Source organism: Rhipicephalus sanguineus, chromosome 1 (assembly GCF_013339695.2).
Source record: "Rhipicephalus sanguineus isolate Rsan-2018 chromosome 1, BIME_Rsan_1.4, whole genome shotgun sequence".
NCBI classification, from domain to species: Eukaryota; Metazoa; Arthropoda; class Arachnida; order Ixodida; family Ixodidae; genus Rhipicephalus; species Rhipicephalus sanguineus.
In genome coordinates, this window is record NC_051176.1 from 267,112,375 (window position 1) to 267,138,464 (window position 26,090).

General features: G+C 47.3%; 1 protein-coding gene across 1 annotated transcript; it reads right to left on the reverse strand.

The window, feature by feature from the left end:
* Positions 1–1,346: 1,346 nt before the first annotated feature.
* LOC119378913 (nematocyst expressed protein 3-like) lies at positions 1,347–21,767 on the reverse strand. Its single transcript, XM_037647985.1, has 2 exons — positions 21,521–21,767; positions 1,347–2,332 (listed from the first exon to the last, which is right to left on the reverse strand). The coding sequence occupies exons 1-2, from the start codon at positions 21,528–21,530 to the stop codon at positions 1,809–1,811; spliced, it is 534 nt and encodes a 177-aa protein (XP_037503913.1). The 5' UTR covers positions 21,531–21,767; the 3' UTR covers positions 1,347–1,808.
* Between the last annotated feature and the right edge of the window lie 4,323 nt (positions 21,768–26,090).

The window sequence follows — 26,090 nt, forward strand, 5'->3', positions numbered from 1 at the left end:
GTTAGGCAACGCGCGAACCTACGCAGCGGCTCAATTTGGGGATGCTTTTGCTGCTGATGATGATGATTAAATATGTCAGAGCTTTGTAATGGGTGGGCCTTTCAAACACGTGCTCGTTGCGCAATTCACATGTTTTGACGCCTAGCGCGATTCTACGCTTCTGCCACGCAATATTACATGCGTTAAGGAGTCTCCTCCCGCTTCATGACGTTCATATAGTTTTTTCCCGTAGCAGTTTCAAGCAATGGCGTCGCTTTGTGGTAGGAAATCTGCTTGCCACGCCGAAGGCCTGGGCTCGATTCTTACTCAAACCGAAGTTTTTTTTTCATTGTTTATTTGATTTGCATATTTCTCGATTTTTCGCTCACGGACAACGCCGATTTTTCGCTCACAACCAACGACGCCGACACCGACACCGGAATTTCTCCGAAACGAGCTGTTTAACGCTATCGCGTTAAAATAATGAGTCCATTCCCATCACATCAGGTGGGAATAGATACCGAGGGTTGAGAAGAGACAGAGAAACAACTTTATTCACGTAAGGCTGCTTGGTTGCTATAGGTGAAGCCCCTCTTCCAAGGCCTCACTGCCCATTGCAGATCGCCAAGAATGGTCAAGTGTAGTTCGGTGAGTCGCGCCTCCCACCACCAAATGACGAGTCTGTCGTCAATTAGCGGTGAGGCGGCATCTGCCGGACGCTGCGTACGCTGATATATTATGTGTTCTATAGTGTCGGGGTGGATTAGCACCACGAACATTTGTCGCTCTGTCGTTCGGGAAAATTTTTGTGAAGTCTGTGCAAGTGTGGGTAGGTGTTGGTCTGTTCGGCGCCAGTTCCTCGTCTGTCGAGTTTGGAGTGTGCTGGGGCTTTGGCTCGCCTTTAACACAGCCGAGTGCGGCAGCGAGTCAGGTGTGGTAGTGAAAGCAAAAAGTTCGCAGGAATAAATGGAATCGGCTCGCTCAAGATAAGGTAAATTGGAGATCATTGGGAGAAGACTTCGCCCTGCAGTGGACATAGAATAAGGTGAGGAGGATGATGATGATGTGGCGGCGAGCAAGCCTTGTTCGTACTAATCGGGTACCAGCTAGAAGAGTCACTTTGCTACCATCTCATGCCGACAAGGAAACTGACCTATCTGCAAACCTGGGCAAACAGCGCTTCCTCCGCTACGCTGTTGTATTACCAGGCCTCGTTACACCACTTCACTTGTGTATACTTATTGCTGAAAGGAAATAATTAGAGTTACCTGTCGCACTTCTTGGCACTGCCAGCGAATCCTGCTTCCTGCCTAATGCATGCTTGTTTCTAAATGATCGTATAAAATCAGCAACCACCACAATTTCAATCACTCGTAACCAAATGGAAAACCTCCTTTTAATATAATCTTTCTCTGCATCATTCCTTTTGTCTATCTGATTGTCAGGTAGAGGAACAGTATGTAACGCACGAGTATATAGGGACAAGCACACACACTTTCTGGTGTAAAGTGCAGTTTCGAACCATGCACCGGCTACTGGTTCGCCGGAAAGGCCAACGGTGTCCGTAGTATTTACAGAGTTCTCCAAGAACGCATTACAACACGTAAGAAAACAGCAACAGCACACATAAGACAACACGAGGTACGCGCCACCACTGAATGCCCCGCTTCTGCTCCTTGAGAAATCGTTCCTGCGACTGCTCAAACCCTGTTTCGTGCAGCGAGCGGGCACTTGACTGCCAGTGGACTTGACTCACGCGGGAACACACCAAAATGACTCGTCTAGTAGATTATTCGCGCCGTGCACCTTTCGGAGCAAATCGGTGCCCGCTAGAGGTGCACAGAGTACGCCCGGTCACACGCCGTAGGAGTGCTTTGCGAGGCCGGCGCCACCTCGGAGGCCACGCTCTTTATTCCGTTTCGCCGTGGATCCGTGTTGAGCGGTTTCCACGTCGGCGTCAACTCCGACATCACAGGACCCGCCGATGCCGGTGGATGATGCGGTGACACTAACGGAGACGCCTCTTGCACGGTGAGCACGATTTCGGCGCTCCGCGTGTCACCGCCGCTGTTTTTGACCGGTGGCTGAGCAGCGGATGCAGATGGCTTCGCCTTGCTGTCGGCAGCTGGCGCCACCGGTGCTGCAGGCGCAGTTGCTGTTGGTGCTGCAGGCGCGGCGGCTGGCGGCGAAGCTGCGGTGTCCTTTTTCTTCTGAGATGCCTTCTTTTTCGTTGCGGCCTTCAGCTTTTCTTCGGTAACGCAACACGCGTAGATGAACACGAAGACACCGATAACAATAAACACGACAATAATGGCGATGACAAAAGCTGTCTCGCTGTCGACACCTTTTCGACCTGCAAAGAGCGTTGAAAAAGGCGTCAGCAAATCGTGTTCCAAATACGTACACTTTCTACAACCCATCATCATCTCACAACATTCAGTAACTAGGTGTTGCGTTTACACAACATATGCGTCACATCAACTCATCAGTCTATGACACGTGCGTTATGCATGAAACAGTGTCTGACCGCTGATTCAGAACGCGTTACTGGGCCTTTGTCCAAACGAAAAAAGTCATGAAGGCTTTATTGGAACTTTTCATTCACACGGAGTTAGATTCAAGGCTGTTAACGCCAATGGGCCTTTTTGGAAGCCAAGGTTGCAACCCTGCACTGGCGTAGAGAGGAGGAGGGGGGTTGACACCCCTTCCTCGAAATGTTTTCAATTTTAATAATAATAATTATTGGGTTTAACGTTCCAAACCCACGTTTGGTTATGAGCAGTGTTGTATGCGTTACCGAAAAAAAGTAACTAAATGCGTTACTCGTTACGCTAGCAAAAAAGGAACGCGTTACCGCCCTGCGTTACACATAAAAAAGTTAACGCGTTACCGTTACCGTTACCGAAAAAAAGTAACGGACGTTACTTCCGCCGTTACTCCATAATCAGAAATTTTATTCATTGCATCTTCGCTGCAGGCACCCCAATAAGAATTTTGTAAAGCCCAAATAATTTGCACAAATGTGCCGTTCCTTGGCAATACTGTATATAGTGGCCTGAAGTAGCCTGTACAGTTATATTTGATGGCTTCTAACCAGGGTGTCGGAACGGAACGAAAACCGAAAACGAAAAACGAAAAAAACGATATTTTGGACCGGAACGAAAACGTAACCGAAACTTTATCTGTTATTTCGTTCTGGAGTGAAAACGAAATTTTTTCAATCGTTTTTCGGTTCACGAGAAAACTTCGCAATCCGGAGCAACTGAGCTCGTGCGATGTGAGCATATCTCATGGTACGGTATTAGCGCGTACCTCAGGCAGGAATTCCGAAGCAAAGATATGTTGAAATTGTGCGAAAAACGAAAACAGTGACAACCAGAGATGTTTATATTAACGCAAGTGGATTTTTGCGCGCCTGTCACGCAGGCCAGCGTAGAGAGGGCATTGTCGGCGCTGAAGTTTGTTACAGCGAAAGCTGTTATGAGATCACAACAGCTGATTTTGGCGCCATTGTTGTCCACCACCGCCGGTGTCCGTGACCGCTATCGCGTGATATAAAAAAAATAAACGAGAAACAAATTTCTAGGATCGGATAGCATTTCAACTCGCGCCCTCTGCGTGGCAGTCGGGTCTTCTACCACAGTGCCACGCTAGTGCTTCTATGCTTGCGAGGAGCGCTTCACAAGCGTGAGTGCTGACGAGCAGTGCGGCCCAGTGTTCCGTATTCGATACAAAGGCACAAGGTGCCCGAGTGATGCACTGTTCCAATTAAGCAGGTCTAGAGGGACTTATTCCTGATTGACCAAATCTTATTTTTCTCCATATTCACAACCGCTTCAGACGTGGCAAAACTGCTTAGTCTTCTTTAATACTACTTTTGTCAGCATAAAAATAAGCTACGTCGTCATTTTAGCATTAACACATTTAAGCATAAACAATATTAAAACACCACCATTCGTTCAAACATGCTGACCATGCAAATACTATAGGTAGCGGGAAAACTGCCCCTATGGGAATCCGTAGGGTGGTTGTACTGCACGAGATATGTAACCAAGCTACTATCCCTCGACCTTGGTAACCCGTTTTGCGTACTCTTGCAGTTCTTAATGCATCTGATGACATCAGCTTTATGAGGCCTTCATTCTTAACTCAATAAAACTATCAAGATGCCTTTCTTACGTGGAAGAATTACATTGATGGAATTGAACTGCCGGGTCATTCCCGGAGTGCGAATGGGCTAAGTTTTTTCATTCCGAGGAATTGAAAGGAATCGAATTGCGGTAAGTTCTAATTCCCCGCAATGGAATTGAAATAGAATGGAGGCGCCCATTCCGCCACACTGCTTCCCACCCACTGCAGTGCTCAGCCATAATTCTTTATCATCATTAGTCACAGCGCAAAGTGCACATAATGCCTTACAGATGTGTAGCGTGTAACACGAGACTCCGAAAAATAAGGAAAATCGCAAAGTGGGAACTTCTCTAATTCAGAAGAATTGCGACGATTTATGGCGTAGTGGGTACCTTGCATGTGTACCTGTATTATTGCCCCAAGAGACTCTCCATCGGGCTCTACAAAGTCCGCTCTTCCAGCTTTCATTGTGACTGTGCTGCGTGTGTCGCGCAGGCCTGGCGATCTCTTTATCAGAACAGTGGTCTCGCACATCAGAGAGTACACTCAATGACGTGCTGCTTCTGAGATCGTGCTCACTCCCTTGACACAAAGCACTGAGCCCACTAAAAAATTCGTATTTGTCTTTTGAGAAAATAAATACTATGACTTTGAAATTATTACTGGTCTGTGTTAGTTGGTAGAAATTAGAAATTCGTGGTACAGTTACCTCCGCTCCTCTGAAGAACGTATTTTACCCTTGTCCCACTTTCCTAAGAGCAGGGCAAGTAACTACATCAAAATTCCAATGTTCGTTATGATTACCTTAACTTCAAATTTTTTCCATTAAAAAAACCGTTACGAACCGTTACGGAACCTTTTTTTTTTCGTTCCGGAACAGAAACGGAACGGAACTTTTTGCGGTGGAACGAAACTAAAACCGAAACGAAAAACATTTCGTTCCGACACCCTGCTTCTAACTCTGTGGCACATGGTAAGGCCATTTTTCTCAATGTAACATTAAATATAAGACGATCGATGTCACCATCAACGCTCTCCGCAAAGAAAACATCGCTGAACAAACTTGCAGTAATTATAACGGCGTGCTTCTACTAACAAAATTAATGCGCAAACTTGTAGCAACAAAAAATGCTTAAATGGCATAAATCCGGCAAAAAGTATTTGCGCGCAATTTTTTTTCCGTTTAACCTGCATAATTACTGCAAAAATTTGCGACTGTGTATGTCAAGCTGTTCAGGGTCAGCCTCGCTTCCTCAGGAATTCAATAGCCAGAAAGCTAGTCGCAGCTGCAGATAGCAAGACGCAAAACTAATTTTGGAAACGAAGTTCATAACAAGTGTCAAAGTATTACACGAACAACTTCCTACTGTAACTGCAACTCTCTGAATGTAAGAAGCAGTTGCATTTCAAAGCTGTCATCGGACAACTTGCCTCGTTTCTTGGTGAATACCTCCGCACAGGCTAAATAGGCACTCAACAGACACGCTTTGTGGTACTCCGGTATTCACTTTCAGAAAAAGCTGGTCAACGCGCGGGTTTACCTTGAACCCACTCAGCGCGATGTAATGATGCACCAAATGTACCGAGACAGTCGTTCATCTACAGTTGGCGATGTCGTTGAGAATGCATTTCCGAAGAAGTCATCGCTGAGCTAAGCCAGGCCGCTATACCCGAGTCTTGATCTCCGCAAGCCAAGAAAATCTCGACAGTTCGCTTTTGACGGTTACGAGGACCGCATTTCGCTTCGATTCATCGACGATCAACGACAACTTGAACCTCGATAGCACGGTAGCCGAAACTCACTGATCCATTTAAGGAATTTCGATAATTTGCTCCCGAATGCAATCTTCCTAGCGCAACAAAGGACCCCGTGCCTGGTCGCTTTGTCAACGGTGAGCGGGCCGACAGCAGTCCGCCACTGCGACGAAATAACATCGGGGAGAGCTCTGGGAAAGTAGCTCCTACGAGGCGGAAAAATTTTGGAGAAAATTCTTGAGATCATTGGAATAAAAAGTAACGAGTAACGTCACAGCTCGCGTTACCGAAAAATCGTAACGTAAGTACGTTACCCGTTACAGATCCGAAATAGTAACGAGTACGTTACTAAGTTACTGAAAAAAGTAACGCGTTACCGCCAACACTGGTTATGAGAGACGCAGTAATGGAGGGCTCCGGAAATTTAGACCACCTGGTGTTTTTAACGTGCATATATATATATGTATATATATATATATATATATATATATATATATATATATATATATATATATATATATATATATATATATATATATATATATATATATATATATATATATATATATATATATATATATATATATATATATATATATATATACCCCATAGCAATGGACGGGAGGATGACCGCCGCAGTAGCTCAGTCGTAGAGCATCGGACGCGTTATTCGAAGGTCGCAGGTTCGGTCCCTGCCGGCGGCAAGTTATCTTGTCGTCCACTTTACATATGTTTTCAAATGTTTTCATATGCACTCGTGCAGTGATGCAGGGACACTTGTTAGTGTTATTGCCCCCAATATAACATCGCCTGCTTTGATTTACCGCTCAATTTGTCATAGGATTGTCGTTTCTGACATTTATGTTCTTTCATTGGCTGCTGCTGATCATTGGCTTGTTTTCGGCCTCTGCAGCCTGAACACGACATGCGTCACGTCTGAAAACATTTAGATCTGTTCGACAACCATGTTCCTGTGCGGCTGTCACTGGTCACAGGAAACCTGTGAGGCCTTCCTGTGACTAGTGAGGCTGCCACTGATGTCATTGTCACCGCGGTTTAGTCATGAGGTGCAAGACGTAAGTACACCTTTCAAGCACGACATAGCATGTCAATAAGAACCTTTTCGCACAGAACGTTAATAGCTTTAACATCAGCGCCATAAAAGGGTGGACACGGTCGACTTCGATGGAAACTGGCGCCTTTGTCTGGTCACCACTGGAAGCCAGGGGGGTTTCAAACACCCCTCCGGAAATTTTGAAATTTAGCACGTATATATACACACGCACGCATACAAAAACACGTGCGAACATACATAGAGTATGGTTGGGCCCCTCCCCCCCCCCCCCCCCCCCCATCCCCTCCCCCCTGAAAAGATTTCTGGCTGTCCCGTCTTTGTTTTAAGGTTATGGCCACGTAGGTTTTTGAGGCTAATGACGGTTAAAAACCTGCCTTTACCCCTGGAAAGCCGGGGACCAAAGGCAGGCCGTTCATGGGAAGCACGTGGTCTCTTCATTTTCATTTTCGCATCCATTGCGATGCTTATTTTCTTTCGGACTCGGCCAAAGGGTGGGCACTGCAGTGAAACTTCGTTCCCTTTAATGGACAACCCTGCGCACGCCTACGGCTAGAGAGGTCAAGTGGCGCACGCGAAATCAACGAATGCCGAGGCTCTTGGTTAGTCTTCCACCGGCTACAAGTTGTTGTTTTTTTTCGTCTATTTGCTTTTTTTCTTTAATAATTATTGTACTTAAGTTCAGAAGGACGAATAACGCCCCATACGCTCGGGGATACGGAACATTACTAAACGCGCCAATCGTTCGATTCCTCTTCTTTCGTTTGAACTCAGTAATGGACACATGACCTCCTAGGACCAGTTGTCACCAGTTATTGTTGCTCCAAGCATGCAGTGGTCAACAGTGGTCGAACGAGGGACGTCTCAGAGGCTGAAGCCAATGTTTCCACTCGGGTATTTGTCTTCGTCAAGGCGAGGACGAATCCCCTTATCGAAAGGTTGGCACCCCTGTGTTGGACCACTGTTGACCAGTTCGTCTATAAATGGCTTTCCTTCGAACTACCACCTCATTTAGATTTGATCAGGCATGGGTGCTTTGTTTGGATATGCTGGACGTGGCGGCACGTGCAGCTTTGCCCTTGTTGCACGATCCGCAGACGCTATAGCCTTCACCGCGTCTTGTGCGCTCGTTAAATGCTCGTCAAACACATCGTTTGTATGTCTATTAAGCCTCGCTTCCCTCTACTTTCTCGTTAGCCTTAGCAAGGCAACTAATCGGTCTTCGAGATAAATTACAGTGCAACTACAGCCTTGTGCAATGCGCTCATGTGATGCTTGAAATCATGGGGTGAAAACCATCCAACGTGCTATCGGCGTCAAATGAAACCCGAACTGTGGCGAGCATTATCACCATGGACAGGCGCGCATATATGCGCAGTGCTGCCGAACCAGATGCGCGCGCCTGTCCATGGTGATGACTATACCTATGCGAATGCTTGCCGGTATTCGGGTTTCACTTGACGCCGATAGTACATACAGTATTTGACGCATGATTTCATGATCAGCTCTGCCGCCCGATTTCGGGTGACTCCGCGATGTGCATGGAACAGCTAACATAATATCTTAGCGTTTAAGCTAGCTGGCTCAGAGGCGTCTGTTCCGGGAGAGAAGAAAAAGGGGGGGGGTGTAGTTTGGAGCTTGGGGGAGGGGGGGTGTAGTCTGGAGTGTAGTTTGGCTGATTCCTACATATCACTTTGTTTTCTTTTTACATCGCTAACAAAATCTTTAAAAATCACCTTTGGCAGAAAAGACAGTTTCACTTCTTGAAGCAGATTGTTCCCAAAAGCACTCATTATTTGCGCGAGAAATCAAAACGAATATTTGAGTAGTTCGCACTGCATTGCTAATCAATCACTCTGCGAATTGCTCTACGACAAATACTGCAAATTACAATTGCGTTGCCAGTGACGTTGAAGGTATCCTTCAGTTGAGAAAAATTCAGATGATGACACGTACTAGGTTTCGACACGTACAAGAGTTTGCGACGAATGAGTTCTGAAGCTCGCGCTAGTTTTAAAACTCGCTCCGAGTGAAATCACTGACTTCATTGTGAAACCGCTACTTCAATTTGCGCGTTGCAAAATGTGCGCTAGCGTAATTAGTTAACAAGTTGATAAGTGAAATCTTCATAATTATTTAATTATGCATTTTGATTTCCACTTTAGTGATCCATCTTGGTGAGTTTGTTTGTGCCTGGTTCCACAGGTAATTATAAAATTATTCTAACACAGCAATAAGGAAGTCCGACGTAACTGGCGAAAAACAGTTGTGCACCTCTATATGACACTTCGATCACTTCATTACGCACTGAAGCTTCGCTCCCATTCGTGTGCATGATGGTAAAGAGCGTGTAATAACATTGCCTAAAGCTTGCCATTCGCTGCATCTTTCAAAATGTCAGAAAAAGAAAACTGTGACATCTTCTACGTGCTGAATTCTATATAGCAGCTTAGGTGAATCTGATTATATCATCGTGATTTCAATTGTGTTCAGGTGCTAGATGCTGCTCTTGTATGACACTGCTGGCGCAGCTTTTAGAACCATCTCATCGTCTTAGAACTATGCCTATCTGAATGGACAATCTCCAGCTATTAAAGGAATCGGTTTGGTTCGACATAATAATGCATTTTTAGAGCGTATATACGTCACTTTGGCGTGCTCAATTATTTCTATTTGTGTGCCATAATCATGCGTAATGAGATTATACATTTATGTCGCGACAGGGAGTTTATGAGATTTCTTGACGTCAGCGCGACAGGGAGGCGAAGGGGGCGCTGCTCAGCAAACGGTCTCTAACTATTTCCGGTTAACCAAACTGCGCGTGAGAGTTACAGACTGCTTGAATGAGATATATGAACAGTAGCTTGCACTTTATGATCGTTAGTGGCTTGATGTATACCACTACATTGGAAGCCGCCGCACACGGGAACGGTTGTGGAAGTATTGGCCTCGAGGAGTTGCGGAGTCGCCCTCTATCGGACCGCCTCGATTGCGTGCTAGGCAGGATACCGCCGGCGCGCTCCCCATTGGTTTTGCTGTCGGCGCTCTACAAAAACACCTCGCGGAAGCCCTCCAGGGCATTTCTGTAAGTACTTTCGAAATGAACTGTGTTCTTTACTGTCAAAATAATCATTTTCGACGAACTGAAAGCACAAGATAGTCTACAGTCGCTGTCTCTTGGCAGAAAACCGAGCACCCGCTTCACGCCGAGTTGGAGACCCCTGAACCGGCTTCTTGCGTGAAAGGTAGTCACTCGCTGAGTGCAAACTATGTGGAATATCTCGTTACAGTAGACTGTCTGTATAACCAAACGGAGCATAACAGAAAGAAGCCTCAAGCCAGCGATCGCACGGGTTCGCGACGACTGACGGTGCCTCTTCATGTATGAGCGTCTGCATGTATGTTCGTACTGATGGTTTCGCTTTTGCTACGAGCGCGTTTTGGCACCGCGCTGTGAACTTTAGGCCGCAAAATATGAGAATTTGTGAGTAAACAAACAACTACCGTTGCACGGACGCTATCAGAGTAGTTCAAAAACAATTTCCTTACAACTGCGGCTTCGGTGCGCATGGCAACTTTGTGATCTGCCGTCCCGACGATTCAGTGTTTTTTTTTCGGTCTAAATTCGTGTACATTTCAATGTCAATTGACAAGTTGTCTCGTAATGCGTATTGATCGGTCTTCTCAGCTGGCAAATGCCGCTGCTTCTGTTTCTTTATTCAGCGCATTCGTTTCGTTTGGTGGTCACACAAAACGTGAGCAAATGCGACGCCTTTTTTTAATGCTCCTTAATTATCGTTCCTTTTGCATTCCAGTGAACTTGCCGCTCTCTGTCATCAACAAATTCATAGACCAAAGCTTCACCACTTCGAGATTACTGGTGGAAGGAAAACCAGTCTACGAGACCGAGCATGTAGTAGCATGCGACGCCTAGGAAAAGAAAGAAAATACAGTAACGTTTGCCGGACTTGTTCTGCAAACGTCGGCTGTGAACTAGCACCCACATGAACTTGAAATAGCTGTGAATAAAGTAGAAGGTATGGCAGCAACCAGCAGCCGCAAAACAGGATAGTAATTATTTGGCGAGTACCCCAGCAATTTTGGCAGCAGTGTCGTGTCTAACGCGAACAGGGTGGCATCTTTCCCACGTAAATAAATGAGGCTCCAAGAAAATACATGGGGTTGGCCGGTGGGCCGATCACGGAGGCAATGCAAAATTTATGTAGCTTATGAAGCAATGCATGCCTCATCAAATGGGAAGGTTGCCTGTCGGCGTCCCGCGTCAGCGGCGTCAACACGAGTGATGCAAAAAATAATCGTCACGTGATGGTGTCACCATATGACGTCATCATGATGTCACAGATCGCCAAAATGTGTAGCGTCATTATGACGTCACATAATGTGACGTCACGATGACGTATTCACACGTCATGGTCGCTTTGCATTGCCTCCGTGATCGGTCACGGAGGCCGTGCAAAACCGCGTTAGGTGCACAACGCTTTTGGAGGGGGGCGCGGGAGAATCAGTACATCGACTGACAAGAAGATGGCTTTCGCCTTCTAGTCATCTTTAACGAATGCATAAGGGACCCTGTGCGTTTTTTAATTCAACGTATCTAAACAATGACTTGCGCATCTGCAGCCGATTTTGTGGACGCTGAGCACGGGGCCAACGATCATGAGGTCGCATTGGAGGATTCTGAGATGGAATCGCACGTGGTAAAAGGTAGCGCTTTTACCATCCTGTGGCAGATAAGCATCATTTGCCGGCGGGAAGCGCGCTCGAGCCATTGTCTCAGTGCGCGCTGTCTGCTACTCACCGAACATCGCAGGCCCGACGCAGTAACAAAAGTCTTCGTCGCGGAAGTGCTCGTTGCACACAAGACTCGTAGCGGATGGCTACTTGCCGGTTCTTAGCTTTACAACCCATGCTTCACGCTGTTTCTTGTCCCGCGGTTACCTGTGCAGGCTGACACTGGGCTCCTTTGCGTAAGCGCGGCACTGCGGCACCGAGCGGTAGAGCCCCATGTTCGTCGCCTTCGGAGGCAGCCACTCTATTACAATGGTTTCAATTGAGTAGAAAATGAGAGAAAATTTCCGAATTTGAACGGGCCGCAGCGCATGTGGGACTTGAAACTCGTTTTCAAAGCACGCGGCAGTGCGCCACAGGCAGCCGACGCGGCCGCTGAGACCACGTGATCCTGCCAAGCACGTCACGCCGACGGTGGCGCCGGCGTTTCCAGTGGTGGGCCTCGAGGCCAATACCCTCAGCAGTTTCTCGGTGTAACAGGCCTCGGAGACCGCGTGGGATAAGCCGCAAACGCCGCAGGGGAGAACAAACAACGAGGGTAGCCAACTCTAGACGGAATAACAGGGACGGCCTACGTCGCAGGCAAGAAGAATACCTGCGCTCAAAGTAATAAAAATAGAAGGGACTTAGCAAAGCCGAGACGACGTACAACGAGACACCGCACGCTTTGTTTCCTGGTTTCTTCTCTCGCGTCTTGCGTCATATATATATATATATATATATATATATATATATATATGTTGGAGACCTAACAACGCCAAGAAATTTAACTTTGTTTTATACATATTATTTTGTTATAGTAACTCGTCTTACACGTTACAGAGGGACGGATACACACGCACAGTTTTTCGTCGAGTCGGCATAGAAATGCTTACGCACCGAAAAAAAAAAAGTCTGTTGTGGTGGTTTCCGGGACGTTGTTTGTTGCTATGGTGACGCCGAACGATCGCTGGAAGGCGCTCGTCTTGCAATTAGACGTGAGAACGCAGGCGGTGCGCCTATGAGACAACATTTGCTCGCGCTATAGACTTCGCTTGGGAAACAAGCCTGCCTACCTGAGAACAACACATCCTGCTGAGCCGTGAAGGAAACAAACACAGGAAGTGTTGGCGATCGACGCAGACAATAAGGGTATCGCCTTCCCTGCTGTGGCCAACGCCATGCTGGCGCTGTTCCCGCCACTGGGGAGATCAGCCTCTCTGTGGGCCGGGGTGAACTGGGCACTGTATTTTGCGAGCAGCATTGAACCGCTGTCCCACAGAACCATCGCTTCCACAGAGTTTGAGCCTGAACCCGCCATGGTGGTCTAGTGGTTATGGTGCTTGACTGGTGGCCCGAAGGTCGCGGGATCAAATCCCGGCCGCATGTGATGGAGGCGAAATGCTAGAGGCCCGTGTGCTTAGGTCTATGTGCGCATTACACCCCTGGTTGTCGATATTTCCGGAGCCCTCTACTGCGGCGCCTCTCATAATCATATCGTGGTCTTGGGACTAAAACCCCAACAATCATCATTAGAGTTTGAGCCTGAACCACATACGTTAAAGCAGAACGATAGGCTAGTTGGTTTGGTTAATGTGACGTATTAGCGGCGCTGAAAGACGAAACTGCAGGCCACACAGAAGAAAGGACGGGCGCAATACTCTAACAAGAGTTACTGGACACAAACAGTGCCAATCAACAATTGTGCAGGAGCGATAACAAAAGAAAAAAAAAACTAAATTTTCTTGTTCTTTTGCTCGCCACTCATCGCGCAACCAAACCGCGCAACCTGTGACTGTAAGAAAATAGATTTCTCTTGAGGAGAGATAGAAGACCCCTCACGCAGTTTTCACATTCCTTCTGAATTAACAAGGCCTTCAGTATATTATTCTGCTCATTTTCGTATCATGTTTGCCGCTTGCGCGTGTGCTCCCAAAATGTGGCGTGCACATAGGCGTGCGCACGAGGGGGCAGGCCCCCTAATCACCGACCCGGGGGGGGGGGGGGGGGGCGCAAAGTCTGCCCCATATCCTTACTCAATCGGAGCTGTCGCGTCACTTTTTTTAAAAGAACAGGGTTATGACCACACAAGTTTTTGAGGATAATGGCGGCCGAAGGCCCCTTATGTTGAATTCGAATTGTTTACTTCCTATCATTATCCCGGAAAGCAGCGTACGAAAGACAGGCCATTGTAAGCAGCAAGTCATCGCTTCATTTTCATTTTTTTCATCCATTGTGAAGCATGTGTTTTGGACTCGACCACTAGTGGGGGGAAGGGGGGGTTGCTGTGAGCAGTCGTTGCCCCCCCCCCCCTTATGGCGAACACTGCGCACGCCTATGGCCGTGCATTCTGATCTTCCAGCGAGACGGCCATAGTACGAGTTCATGCCAGCGGCCGAACGCACTGGGCCATGAACGAGTCCCTATTTAAACCCTTATTGCACTTCGCCCGTTGTGGCTCTACTCTATAGTATAGTTGGTTTAAGTCTTGCCCAATAACTCAAAATGGGGCCGCACTCTTTAAACGAATAGCCATCTGTAACCATACCGTATACACCGATGTACCGCGGTGCGTGGTTTCTTTACGTACTCTACACAATGAAGCAGCAAACACTACCTAAGTGTATGAGATTCTTGATGGCGCCATGACACATTATACTTTTCTCGCGTCTCTATTTTGTCAACATGGTTAAACAGATTTTTCATTCTTGCTGTATCGTTCACTGTACAGACGGTATGGTAAAAGTAAATGTTCGCTTCAAAAGAGCGCGAATTCATATTCAATTTCCTTGTATTTACAGATGAAGAATCACCGCGTTCATATCGTTGGCGCCATTGCGCGCTCAGCTTTGGACGATGGCTGTTGTCTTTTAAATGCGAAGCATTTCTTAGCGAACTTCTGCGACTTTGAGCGTATCTATCTATCTATCTATCTATCTATCTAGCCGCCTACGACTTTGTGCTCTCCTGGCCGTTTCGTTAATCCGCTGTATACCAAAATTGGTGTGTCATAACATGGCCTTATTACGAACATAAATGACAGGTCATATCATGAAAATCATGACACGCATGTCTTGAACAGCATGATTTACATTCCACGGCCTTTGGGCTTCCTGGCCGTTCCGTTAATCGGATGTATACTAAAATTGGTGTGTCATAACATGGTCTTATTACGAACATAAATGACAGGTCATATCCTGATTAATGAGAACTAACAGACAATAACGCCAAGGAAATTACAGGGGGTGTTATCTGTAGTATTTAGAATATAAATGTGAAGAAAGTAAAGTGGACGAAAAGATGACTTGCCGCCGGCAGGGACCGAACCTGCGACCTTCGAATAACGCGTCCGATGCTCTACCACTGAGCTACGGCGGCGGTCATCCTCCCGTCCACTTTCTGGGGTATATATGTTGATTTAAACCTAGGAGTGTTAGTCAGCGCCAATCGCAGCCATGGCGGCGAGTGTGGAACACTCTTTTTTTGCCTGTTGGCGTCACGTAGCACGTGATCATTTTACGAGTTGGCAGCTGACCAATAATCCCTCGCGTTATTCGAAGGTCGCAGGTTCGGTCCCTGCCGGCGGCAAGTCATCTTTTCGTCCACTTTACTTTCTTCACATTTATATTCTAAATACTACAGATAACACCCCCTGTAATTTCCTTGGCGTTATTGTCTGTTAGTTCTCATTAATATTGTGTCTAACAAAGGTAAACGAGCCCTTGAAAAATCATGTGCTTTCCTTCATTCATAGCGAGGGTCTCGTCCTGGCAGACTTAGTGCCTTCGGGTAGTATGCGAGGGATTATTGGTCAGCTGCCAACTCGTAAAATGATCACGTGATACGTGACGCCAACAGGCAAAAAAAGAGTGTTCCACACTCGCCGCCATGGCTGCGATTGGCGCTGACTAACACTCCTAGGTTTAAATCAACATATATACCCCAGAAAGTGGACGGGAGGATGACCGCCGCCGTAGCTCAGTGGTAGAGCATCGGACGCGTTATTCGAAGGTCGCAGGTTCGGTCCCTGCCGGCGGCAAGTCATCTTTTCGTCCACTTTACTTTCTTCACATTTATATTCTAAATACTACAGATAACACCCCCTGTAATTTCCTTGGCGTTATTGTCTGTTAGTTCTCATTAATATTATGTCTAACAAAGGTAAACGAGCCCTTGAAAAATCATGTGCTTAGGTCATATCATGAAAATCATGACACGCATGTCATGAACAGCGTGATTTACATTCCATGGCCTTTGGGCTCTTGCGGCCGTTTCGTTAATTTCATATATTCCAAAATTGGTACGACGTGAAAACAGTGCATGACGAACATAATGACATGTCCTAACATGCAAATCATGACGGGCATGTCATGTGCAGCATGATTTACATGACATGGTTTTAAAGGGGTCATGAACCACTTTTCCAAGTAATGATCTAATGGCCTCAGTATCGGAGTGTACTGCCTCCCGAATCGATTGCCGCAAAAATTTGTCGAATCCGTCAAGAATCAGCGGAGTTACGGGGGTTTGGCGCACGCTCCCAGCGCTTTCTCTCTTTTCTCGTGCCGACGAGCGCACTGGAAGCTAGACAGGGAGGGATGGCATGGGGGAAAGAAGTTACGCCAGCGCGCGTCATGAAACGCGATCGCTCTCCCGCTGTGATTCGCTTGCGCGAATGCGGCGCCGGCAAGTGGCGGCATTCCGCGGCAAGAAGCGCATCTGATCCGAACGCCGCTCTCGATTTACGTCGGCTATCGGCCAATAAGCATGCTATGTCTTTGCGACGTACAGCGGACAGACGCCCCGCCCACCGACGAGAGTGAGAACCGGCCTCTGTTTGAAAAGAGGGTGCCTGGGGAAACGGCAACTTCGCGCTCCGCTTGTGGCCATTACGCGGCGCGCACGACTGTAATATTTGGCAGAGCAGTTCATAGCCGTGTCAGCTTTCCGCAGGATGTGTTTTTTCAATCAGCCCAAGGGGTGCTTCATGACCCCTTGAAGGGATACATACGAAAACTGGTATGACGAGACATTTCTGTATGACGAACATAACTGACACGTGGTAACCTGAAAATCATGATATGCATGTCATGTATGACATGATTTACATGCGACGCTCATGGCGCACTCGCGGCCGTTTCGCTAGATTCATATACACCAAAATTGGTATTGTGCGATGTGACTTTACGAAGAACATCAATAACAGGTGGTAGCATGAGAACCATGACACCCATGACATGTATGTCATGATTTACATGCCACGCTCATGGTGCATTCGCGTCCGTTTCGCTTGCGTGATATACACCAAAATTGGTGTTACGCGACACGACTGTATGACGAACGTATGTGAGACGTGGTAACATGAAAATCATGATATGCAAGTCATGTACGTCCTGATATACATGCCACGCTCATGATGCGCTAGCGGCAGTTTCGTTGGATTGATATACACCAAAATTGGTATTGCGCGATGTGACTGTTTGAAGAACATGAATGACAGTTGGTAAGATGAAAACCATGATATTCATGTCATGTATGTCATGATTTAATTGCCACGCTCATGATGCATTCGCGGCCGCTTCGCTAGCTCGATGTACACCAAAATTGGTATTGCGCAAAGCGACTGTATGACGAAGGTAAATGAGACGTGGTAACATGAAAATCATGACATACATGACATGCATGACATGATTTACATATCATGATCATGACGCACTCGTGCCATTTCGCTTGCTTGACATGCACCAAAATTGGTATTGCGCGACGCGACTGCATGACGAACGTAAATGAGAGGTGGTAACATGGAAATTGTGACATGCAGGTTATGTATGTCATGATTTACATGCCGCGCTCATTGTGCATTCCCGCGGCCGTTTCGCTAGCTTGGTATACACCAAAATTGGTATTGCGCGATGCCACTGTATGACGAACGTAAATGAAAGGTGGTAACATGATAATCATGACATGCATGAAATGTACGACATGATTTACATGCCATGCTTATGGCGCACTCGTGGCCGTTTCGCTAGATTGCTATGCACCAAAATTGGTATTGCGCGATGTTACTATATGAAGAACATGAATAACAGGTGGTAACATGAAAACTATGACATGCATGCCATGTATGTCATGACTTACATGCCACGCTCATGGTGCATTCGCGACCGTTTCGATAGCTTGATATACACCAAAACTGGTATTGCGCGATGTGACTGTATGATGAACATTAGTGACAGGTGGTAGCACGAAAAACCATAATATTCATGTCATGTATGGCATCATTTACATGCTCTACTCATGGTGAACTCGCGGCCATTTCGATCCTTTGATATACACTAAAATTGGTATTGCGCGATGTGACTCTATGACGAACATAAATGAGAGGTCTTAACATGCGAATCATGTTGTGCATGTCATGTACGGTATGATTTACATGCCACTGTCATGGTGCGCTTCCGGCCGTTTTGTTAACGTGATATATACCAAAATTGGTATGGCATGACACGAGTGCGTGATGAAAATAAACGTCAGGTCATGCATTTATATACCAGAATATGCGTTTCCTTGGCATGGTGTACACTAGATTGTGCATGCATGCGTGCATGGCAAACGTGCGATATATGGTGGACTAGACGGCATGGCATGAATGATTTCATTTGGCTCAAAGACAAACAAGGCGATGTATGCAGCTCTTTGCTGGCTGCTTCGCATTACATCGATTCCCACAGTGCGTGGGATCTGCCGATTTTTTTTTTTTTTTTTTCAGTTATTCCTTGTGGCAACCGGACTGAGCGACAGTATGTGCCAGATAATTTTCGTTATGTCGACGACTTCATGCAGTGCACATCAGCTCTTGACTTTCTTTGTAGTCTTTACATTCTCTGCACCTTTCCCTAGTGCATATGAGCCAACCGGGCTTATAACTGGTTAAGCTCCATGTTTTCGTTTAGCTTAGTCCCTCTTTCCTTGTGACAGCGCCCTAAACGGCTATGAAGACAGATCGAGTTGAATACGGTAGAATGAAACGCAAAGTATAGCACGAGAATATAAGGCACTGCCGTCATTCCGTGAACGTCTTTCCTCTCTATGTACACTTATCTAGTTTATACCAGAGCCACTGTTGTCGTCAGCGTTGTGTTTCGTGTACAAACGCAAAGGAAGTGTCCCGAACACAAGTGCTGCATAGCTCTTTCAAGGTTAGCACCAACGGACCACGCGCGTAGCTTCATATTTGTGAGATTTGTTCGCGTCCCTACGTAACAGCAAATGCTTGCATTGTGAAAAATGAGTGAAAAGGCCGCGAGAATTGTCCAAGGTAGACGGGAGGGCAAAGCAATGTTTTTCGTTTTCGTTGGGGGCGCAAGAGGCAGCAGAGCAGCATATAGCAACAAGGGGGCGATACGAGAGGCCGGAGGAAATACTGAGGGGTCGACTGTTTATCCTTCCACCCCTTCCTCGCTCCCTTTTATTTCTGCCCCTACTTTCACGGCCACGAGGCAGAAAAGAAACCTCCGCTTTTATGCCCCCTATGATAGCCGGCCTTCGTTGCTTGAAAACGTGCACGCGCTGCAGGCAGCGAGCAGGCAACGTTTACCCTGCATACGGCGCGTAAATTAGCTCACCCGAGCGAGTGTGCCGGTATACGTTGAAACGCATCGCCCCGCCACACCGTTCGTTAGCGGATTTCACGAGGCGAGCGCTTTCGGCAGCATACGCTCTCCCGGCGGATGTTTTCTGCCAGCTGAAAGTCGAGGTGTGCGACGGCGCAAGAGCGCCTGGGTGCCGGACGTACTACATCTCGCTCTCGGAGTCAGCAAGGTGTGTCGCCTGCGCGGGGTCCCCGGGCCACCAAAGTGATTGCGTCACACGTACGTGCGCACACGAAGCGGTGCGGTACGTGAGGCGCGATTTTCGAAGCCTCACATTGAGGCCTTCACTGCCAGCGCGTGTACAACGACGAGCTTGATTATAGTGAACGGAAGCTTGATTAGCTGCCCTTAGCAGCCTCTGTTGGTACGAGAGGATCAGAACAGCTGAAGGCTAACGAGGCTCAGTGTCCCGACACAAGGTAAGCAGCTTGGGAAGATCGAGAATGCAAGTTGCATTCTCCATCTTCTGCATGCTGCAAAATATATAGATTGCATGCTCGTGCAATACAGAGGCAACGGAATAACTCAAACAGTGATGCAGAGACACTTCGCTCATGCGAGCAGCTTCGATTTAACAAGTGGTTAATCATTGTCCTAGATACTACCAGGATGGCAATTTGGCAGTGAAGCATTACTGGGATGTTTATGCATGGAGCAATAAACCAAGAGAACGAGCATGAGTGCATGTGGGGGGATCTGGGAAACGCCGAGACGTCAGTTCAAGATCTCCGTACACATTCATGCTTCTATGCTCTCACCCAGGCACCCCATGCTAATAATTACTACATACGATGCGCCTGTCACGCTATCAATGAATAGCGAACACGTCAATGCTGTGTTTTCGTGCACTAGAACTGCTGCGTTGCAAATGCTACCATTTTGAGAGGGATGCTGAACGGATATGTTCAACACCTTGCTACGAAAGAATCATCGATTGTATAGGAATTGAAACGTACTATGAAGTTGACATTTCAAGGATCGATTATGTTCAGTTCAGGGCTGTCTAAACGGTGCCACAACGTCACGTCTCCCGGTTTCGCCCTTTCTCTCTGCTCCCCGTTGCGCTTCCCCCTTGTCATTGGTGCACCTACATCCTTATCGTACTACTTATGGACACTACTAATACTGCATTATTATGCAATAGAACTTGTACCTTGCAAACATAGCGCATTCCGTACAAAAGCTAACGAAGTGTTTTGCCAAGACCATATGTAAGGATGAGTTTGGAAGATTTTGCTCATTCAAAGCAGAAATTGCCACTCAGGCCAGGGCGTTCTGAACTTTATGCCACTACGACGGTTAGGCTGAAGTATGCTCGACTGCACTTGACAAGCCAATTTGAGGAGGAATGACAATGTAGAATGATTCGTATGTGATCCAATGCAAAGATTCGAATTTGTAGGCGCAAGGAAGACACGGACGAGAAGGGAGACACACACACAGGGCGCCACTGCCAACAATGTTTATTCCAAGAAAAACAGAGGCTATTTATGCACACAGTGTTGTCATGTTTCATTGCTGCGCAGTCGCATTGAGATATTGCAACTCTTTCTGAGATAAAGATACGGAGGCCACACTCACGCAACGATCACCGGCTTCAATAATCTTCTGTGCCTCAATTATCAATCTATTCCACTTGTCTCGACTTTTGGCAATCACGGAACATGCGCGAAAATCTGGTACACACTTGCAATCTCTGCAAGCCGGTGATCGTTGCGTGAGTGTGGCCTCCGTATCTTTATCTCAGAAAGAGTTGCAATATCTCAATGCGACTGCGCAGCAATGAAACATGACAACACTGTGTGCATAAATAGCCTCTGTTTTTCTTGGAATAAACATTGTTGGCAGTGGCGCCCTGTGTGTGTGTCTCCCTTCTCGTCCGTGTCTTCCTTGCGCCTACAAATTCGAATCATGCTTTACCAACACGCCCAGTTGCTCACCCTCACATCCAATGCAAAGATGCACCATAGCAACAGAGCACATACTTGTACCAATGCCTTAAGGTTGTACGGAAGTGCTTGCATCAACGTTGACTTTCACCGGAGCCGTGTTTCTATACGTGTTCTGCACTCGGGACTGCATTGCACAGTGCCACCGAACGGCTCGTGCAGTGCACGCTCTGCAGCAGCAGCCGAAGGTTCCTCACCTGGGTGCATGGTGGCTGAGTCCTGCGCCGGGGCGGCCACTCGGAGACCAGGCGTGCGGCGCGGCGCGCATGCTGCGTGTGCGACCGCGCCAAGCAGGGCTGCACTGCGTCCACGGTATCCCCGGTGTGACGCGTGCACTAGCCTAGGCGTGACGTCAGCGGATACGGGGGCGGCAACGATCCATGCCTGGTTTGCTTTCGGCAGCTCCGTTGTCAAAATTCCCGCACGCAGCGTGATGGCTTCCTCAGTCCTTCACCCGCTTTCGCTTCCGGCTCGTCCGTCGCGGCGCCGCTGGCGCACCGCGCTCACCTCCCTGGCGGCGGACAGACGACGGCGAGTAATGCGACGCTTGTCATTGAACGGGCCCACCTCGAAGTTCGCGGCCGCGCAGTCGGTGATGGTGCGCAGCAGCGCCGCTTCTAATGACAGCCCTGGGCCAGACGGTTCGGGGAAACCTCGGGCACTGACGTGGCCGGCCGTGGCCCCGCTCGGGGCCAGCCGGCGCCGCCGCGGGACCCTCCGTGCCCCGGCGTCATTAGCGGGGCGCATTCCACGCATTCTCGACCGCAATCGGCACGGAAGGGTGCATCGACAGCTGGGCTGGTTTCGGCCACCCCTTAGTCAACCTCCGCGCTGGCCCGGCGGGGACCACTGTCCGGTCACGCCCCGAAGGTCACTGAGACCCTTTCGAGAGCACATCACTCAGCCCAGAACAAAAAGGTTCAGAGACGACAGTGCGCGAGAGGTACAGGGGTCTCGACAATGGTGCTTGGCATCAGTTCTCCTGCAAAACTTAATGCGATTTGACCGTTATTCCAACGACCAGGTAGCTCTCAAGCATATTGCTCAAGTATACACTGATGACTTCTTCAAGGCGCATTATCTACTATTGCTACTTTTCTGCTGTAGTGGATATTGCATGTTTCTAATGTCTCTCGCCGGTACAAAGAAATTTGGGCTGTCATATTAGGCGCCCTCCTTGGAACGATAAGAAAATGGTGTGGAACCTTGATATAGGATGGAATGCATTGGCGTAACCAGAGGGGGGTTTGGGGGGTTCCAACCCCCTCCCCCCGCCCCCCTGTGTGTCTCGATATGGTTCCTTCCTTGAGACCAAAGTTGTCATCAGAACAATATCTATCTATCTATCTATCTATCTATCTATCTATCTATCTATCTATCTATCTATCTATCTATCTATCTATCTATCTATCTATCTATCTATCTATCTATCTATCTATCTATCTATCTATCTATCTATCTATCTATCTATCTATCTATCTATCTATCCTTGTGCGTCCCTCCATGACAGTGTTCTTTAATTTCTTTAATTAATTAAGCCTCAAGGAGTGACGATACAATGAAGCACTGCCTAGCTCAATGCATCTCTATATACAACCCACTTCTGCATACGAGACGCGCAATCTTTCCACTGCCATTAAGTATGCAGGAAGCCTATGTTATTAATAAAGGTTATCGCCAATGGCTAATGATAGCTTATGAAAAATGAAACGTTTAAAGTACGGAAGTCGCATTGAAAACAAAACCGTGCTCACCACAAATATCTTCCTACGCCTTCATCGAAATATACGACGTTTACTCTTTGTTCTATAATTTCTCTTAACCGCTTTGATTAGGCAAGCTTAACTGAAAATGTACTGAATTTTAATTCGTGTATAGCAGCGATGTCAAATTCACGCATCTGCGACCGATAATAGCAATCTCGGCGTTTCCCTCTGCAGATGCGAAGCGTTGGAGCCAGGTATTAATATACGCAGAGGAGGGGAAAAAAGATTGAACGGCCCATGACCGGCAACGTTGTGATTAGTGTAATTGCAGTTGCAGCTCCTTTCGACAATTTGCGGTGAAATGAGCAAAACGAAAAGAAAGCGCAGACGATGGAAGGTCGTCTTCGTAACTGCCGTAGATGTCCTCGGGTGCAGTGACATCCTCAGCCCCCCTGTGCGAATCTCCGCCCTTCCTTACCCTTCTACTCCATACCAGTAATCACGCCACCATCGGCATCACTCTTCTTTACTTCCTCGCGGGGAGTCCTTTAAAGTACCGTTAACCACTGGCATTGCCGACTCACGAGGATTCGGAATGTTCTAACCACGTCCATCATCAAGACAAGCTTATAGCATCGTGGGGAGGACAAAACGGTTATCCCAGTCGGCTGGCTCATTGATGAAAATGTCTCTCGTATACAACAAGGCCAGGGTAGTTTCCCGGAATCAAACAACGAATCGCCATTTTGCCGGCAGTGTACTCTCGCGCTCGTTCCACCGGTCTGCATTGTCTAGAAGCCTGGAGAGGGCAGACGCCCAAAGTAGTTCGCCTCCGCGGGGAAGGCCCCCGTAATGGTGTCTCGGCGGCGGGCGAGGCGGTTGGGACGACAAAATGCCCCTAATAACCACATATTTGCGCACGTTTCGATAAACGGTGGCTGCAGCTAGATATTTCCGAAAGCACAGGCTTGACTGATGCCGTTAGAAGAATGAGTGTGAATAAGGGAACATTCCACATTCAAAGGGCTGCCTTGACTCTACAATTACGCAGCCAGAGAGGCCTCGAATTACATACCTCTGAATACCGGCGGCTAACCGAAGAAAAATAATGTTACTCTTCTACGCCAAGCAAACTTAAGCTAACGTTACACATAGGTCAGAAAAGTAAAAAGATTTATGGAAACTGTCCATATTCTCATCGACTTCTAGATGCATACACTGACATTCTAGCAAGATACGTGCAATTCGTGGTAATATTGCGGGATATACGCAGGTCTTGTCATTCTTCTTTTACGGCCCTGTGTTCTCATAAAGTCTGTTTTATCCCGAGAAAAAGGTGTGTAAATTATCGCGAAGCATTTCCTTCTTGACGCATTTATTTCCTACTTTGGAGTTTTCCATTGCTATCTTATGTTTCATTTTCTCTAACCAGTGCTCGCACTCTGTGTAACCTGAAGTTCTATGCTCTTTTGTGTCTCACTGTCTGAAATGCTATTTTTATACGTAGTTAACGACCAGTTTTCTGGTTCTGGGAACATGAGTTTTTTTTTTTGATATACAACTGAACATTTTTTTTTGCACTCTCGCTGCTAATTGCGGTACTATATGTCAACGCTAAGCTAGCTGCGACGTCTGGTGTGCACGAGAGCATTTAGTCGCGGAAAAACACATGCTCACGAGCGGCTTCGGAGCTGAGGCTATGTCGATGACTGGTGGCTGCCAGGGAGGTAGCTAAACAATGCCTTTCATTAAAAAAAATTGAGCTCCGCCCCCCTCCCCTTTGCCCCTTTTCTCGTTTATTACATAAAGTGCTGTTCCTTCAAGTGAAGAGGACATTACAGTAGTTGCGATCTGACCGAATCTTCACTCTGCTCGGGTGAGAAAATAATTGTGGCTGCAATATATAAAATAAACGCTGCCTGTTTCCTCAGAGCGACAACATTGTGACGAGCACATCCATGCTATTGCGAGTAAAAGTATGTATGCCGACTGCGTTATTTCTCACATTTGCACTATGGTTCATGCGTGGGATTTGACTGCTTGTGTATGTGTTTTAGCCGGTTTATTGCATGCTTATTAGTTCACAAATTTCCTTCTTCTTTTGTTTTGCATTGCCTTGGTTTATTACAATTAATGTAAGTGTATAATTCATGTCATTAATGAAAGTGATAATTGCTTTCAGGTATTTTCTACCTAAAGTCATCATCATCCTAACTTCGAGCATGATCGTCTTCATCATTTCATTTGACTTTTTTGAAGAAAAGCATCATTATCATTATTTCGTTGTATTTATTTGTTTACTCACTCCCCCACCTCTGGTCACGTGACATGCGTGACTACTACTACTACTACCACCAGTGGCGTAGCCAGAGGGGGGGGGCACACCGGGCCCGTGCCCCCCCCCCCGATTTTTTTGCCATAGCATGCAGAGCATAAACTGACACTCGACCACATCTGCCTGCCCGGCCCTCACTACAAATCAAGGAGGTGCCCCCCCCTCCCTCCGGCGAAAAAATTTCTGCCTACGCCCCTGACTACTACTACTACTAGCCCTGATGCAAAATTGATATATTTCTCCGAATCCTGCTGATCCCGTCGGTTGAGTTCAAGACCATGCATCAACATGAGGCATGGGAAACCGTAGTAATTGTTATAATAAGCAGACGCATGCACCGCTCTGCATGTACAACTTGCTGGAGCTGCGTAAGTGCGGTAGCTGTGCTACGGGCGGCTGCCGCTTCTGAGCCACATCGCGGAGTGCCCAGGCGGTCGGCCGGCTGCAGCGCTAGCAGCGCCTCGGTGTAGCGGCACGTGCCGGAAACTGGCGCGGCGTTCGGTGTCACTGTTGCAGTTCCCGACGGCAGCTGCCTGTGCACGAACTCTCCTGCACAGCGCGCAGAGCGTCAAGATGATGTTTCCGTTCTCTGTTAGAATGACCGTGTTCTATTCTTTTTTTTTTCGAGGAAACGTTGTATGTATTTGTGCTGCTGATTGTAATTAATTGGCGACTTTGTTTGATTAATTGTTTGATTAACACTGTATCTTCTTTTCTTAGTCCTTT